This window comes from Mus caroli, chromosome 3 (assembly GCF_900094665.2).
Source record: "Mus caroli chromosome 3, CAROLI_EIJ_v1.1, whole genome shotgun sequence".
Taxonomy (NCBI): Eukaryota; Metazoa; Chordata; class Mammalia; order Rodentia; family Muridae; genus Mus; species Mus caroli.
The window spans coordinates 125208944-125210742 of record NC_034572.1 but is presented as its reverse complement, the minus strand read 5'-3'; the positions used below and the strand labels follow the sequence as shown (position 1 = coordinate 125210742).

Genomic DNA, 1799 nt, shown 5'->3' with positions numbered 1-1799 from the left:
CCTTCTTCATCAAGTCCTCCAATGATGTTGTAAACATAGTAAGGGAAGAAGCGCCGTGAGTACAGGATGGTAGACAGCATTGCAGCAATCGCCCCCGTTGTCATGGCCTTGTTATTGGAATGCTTGTACATCTTTAATCTTGCTTCAATAATCTTTGTCAAAGTGAGACAATCTCCATGAAAACCACTGCAGCCAATTACTGTTTTGTCTGTTAGTTTGTAGCATTTGGGGCTATCTCGGGTATGAATTGAAAATCCTTCACTCAATCGAGTGTCTGAAGCGACGATGGAAAAATCCTCTCCAGCAATTGCCAATACAGTACCTCCGTTGAAGGCATAAGGCGAAAAACGCAGCTGCACAGGGCCGGCAGAGTCGTGAGGCCCCATTCCCAGCACTCGTTCCCCGTCTCGGTAAGCGGCAGTGGAAAGCCCAATTATAACTCTTAATGTCAATACTAGCATTCACCCATGAAATGACACAGACTAGGAGATTGGATTAGAAAACAGAATCCTTAATTTTGATGCCTCCTGGAAATACAGCTTACTGCTTAAAACAGACACTATATTAAGGTAAAGGGACAGGAAAAAAGTATTCCAGGTAAATGAAACCAGAAAATAAGCAAGTACTGATGCTATAATATTTGACAAAAGAGGTTTCAAACCAATTCTTATCAGAAAAATAAACAGAATTACTTTATACTTATCAAGAAAAATCTAAATATATACATTCAAAAATAGAGGTTCATCCAATTTCATAAAATAAATCACAGATTAACCCTGACATGGTAACAATGGCTGATTTCAATATCTCAGCCTCACAGATAGACTGAAAAGTTATAGAAAAATGAAACTATATAAAAGGTAAACACTGTGATTAGATTACATCATTAAAAAGTTTATCTTGAAATGTACAGACCATTTCACACAACCACCAAAAAGCACACATTCTTCTCAAATACCCTAGAGAACCTTCTAGAAAACAGATTTCATATTAGAACACAAAGCAAAATGTAACAAATACAGGGACATTGAAACAATATCCTATGTTCTAGCTGAACACAATGGGATATCAAGCAAGAAATCAAGAGCAAGAGAAACTGAATTATAGAAAGTAAAACAGCATGTTACTGAATGAAACATGAATCATTGAAGAAATCAAGAAGAAAAAATTTAAATGCCCATAGTTAAATAAATATACCCCAAAGTATTCAATACAATAAGAGTAGCCATAAGAGAAAAGTTTATAGTCCTAACTGCATACATTAGAAAAAAGTAGAGAGAACCAAAATAAGCAATCTAATTATTCAACCTAAGGTCCTGAAAATAACAGAAAAAAAATTTGATCCCAAAATCAGTAGATGGAGAGAGATAAAGATGATCAAAGCAGAAAGTAATGAAATAGAAAGAATCAAAGAAACAAAGAGTTGTTACTTTAAAAAAAAATAAAATTGCCTACAACAACAACAAGTCTCTCAAGAAATAAATGGAAGAAGCTCTTATAAAATGGAGAGATCTCCCATGCTCATGGATTGGCAGAATTAACATAGTAAAAATGGCAATCTTACCAAAGGCAATCTACAGATTCAATGTAATCCCCATCAAAATCCCAACACAATTCTTCAAAGACATGGGAAGAGCAGTTCTCAAACCCATCTGGAAAGGCAAAAAAACAAGAACAAAAACAAAAACACAGGATAGCAAAAACAATACTTAACAATAACAGAATGACTGGGGGAATCACCATCCCTGACTTCAACATTTACTACAGAGTAATAGTGAATTAAAAAAACTGCATAGTAT

General features: G+C 35.1%; 1 protein-coding gene across 1 annotated transcript in view; it reads right to left on the bottom strand.

Annotated features, from left to right (window-relative positions):
- The window catches only part of LOC110291927 (proteasome subunit beta type-1-like), a 27178-nt gene extending 26755 nt beyond the window's left edge, over positions 1-423 (bottom strand). The window contains exon 1 of the mRNA XM_021159124.1: positions 1-423. Coding sequence (XP_021014783.1) covers positions 1-386 — 386 coding nt within the window. The 5' untranslated portion in view covers positions 387-423.
- Positions 424-1799: the final 1376 nt, after the last annotated feature.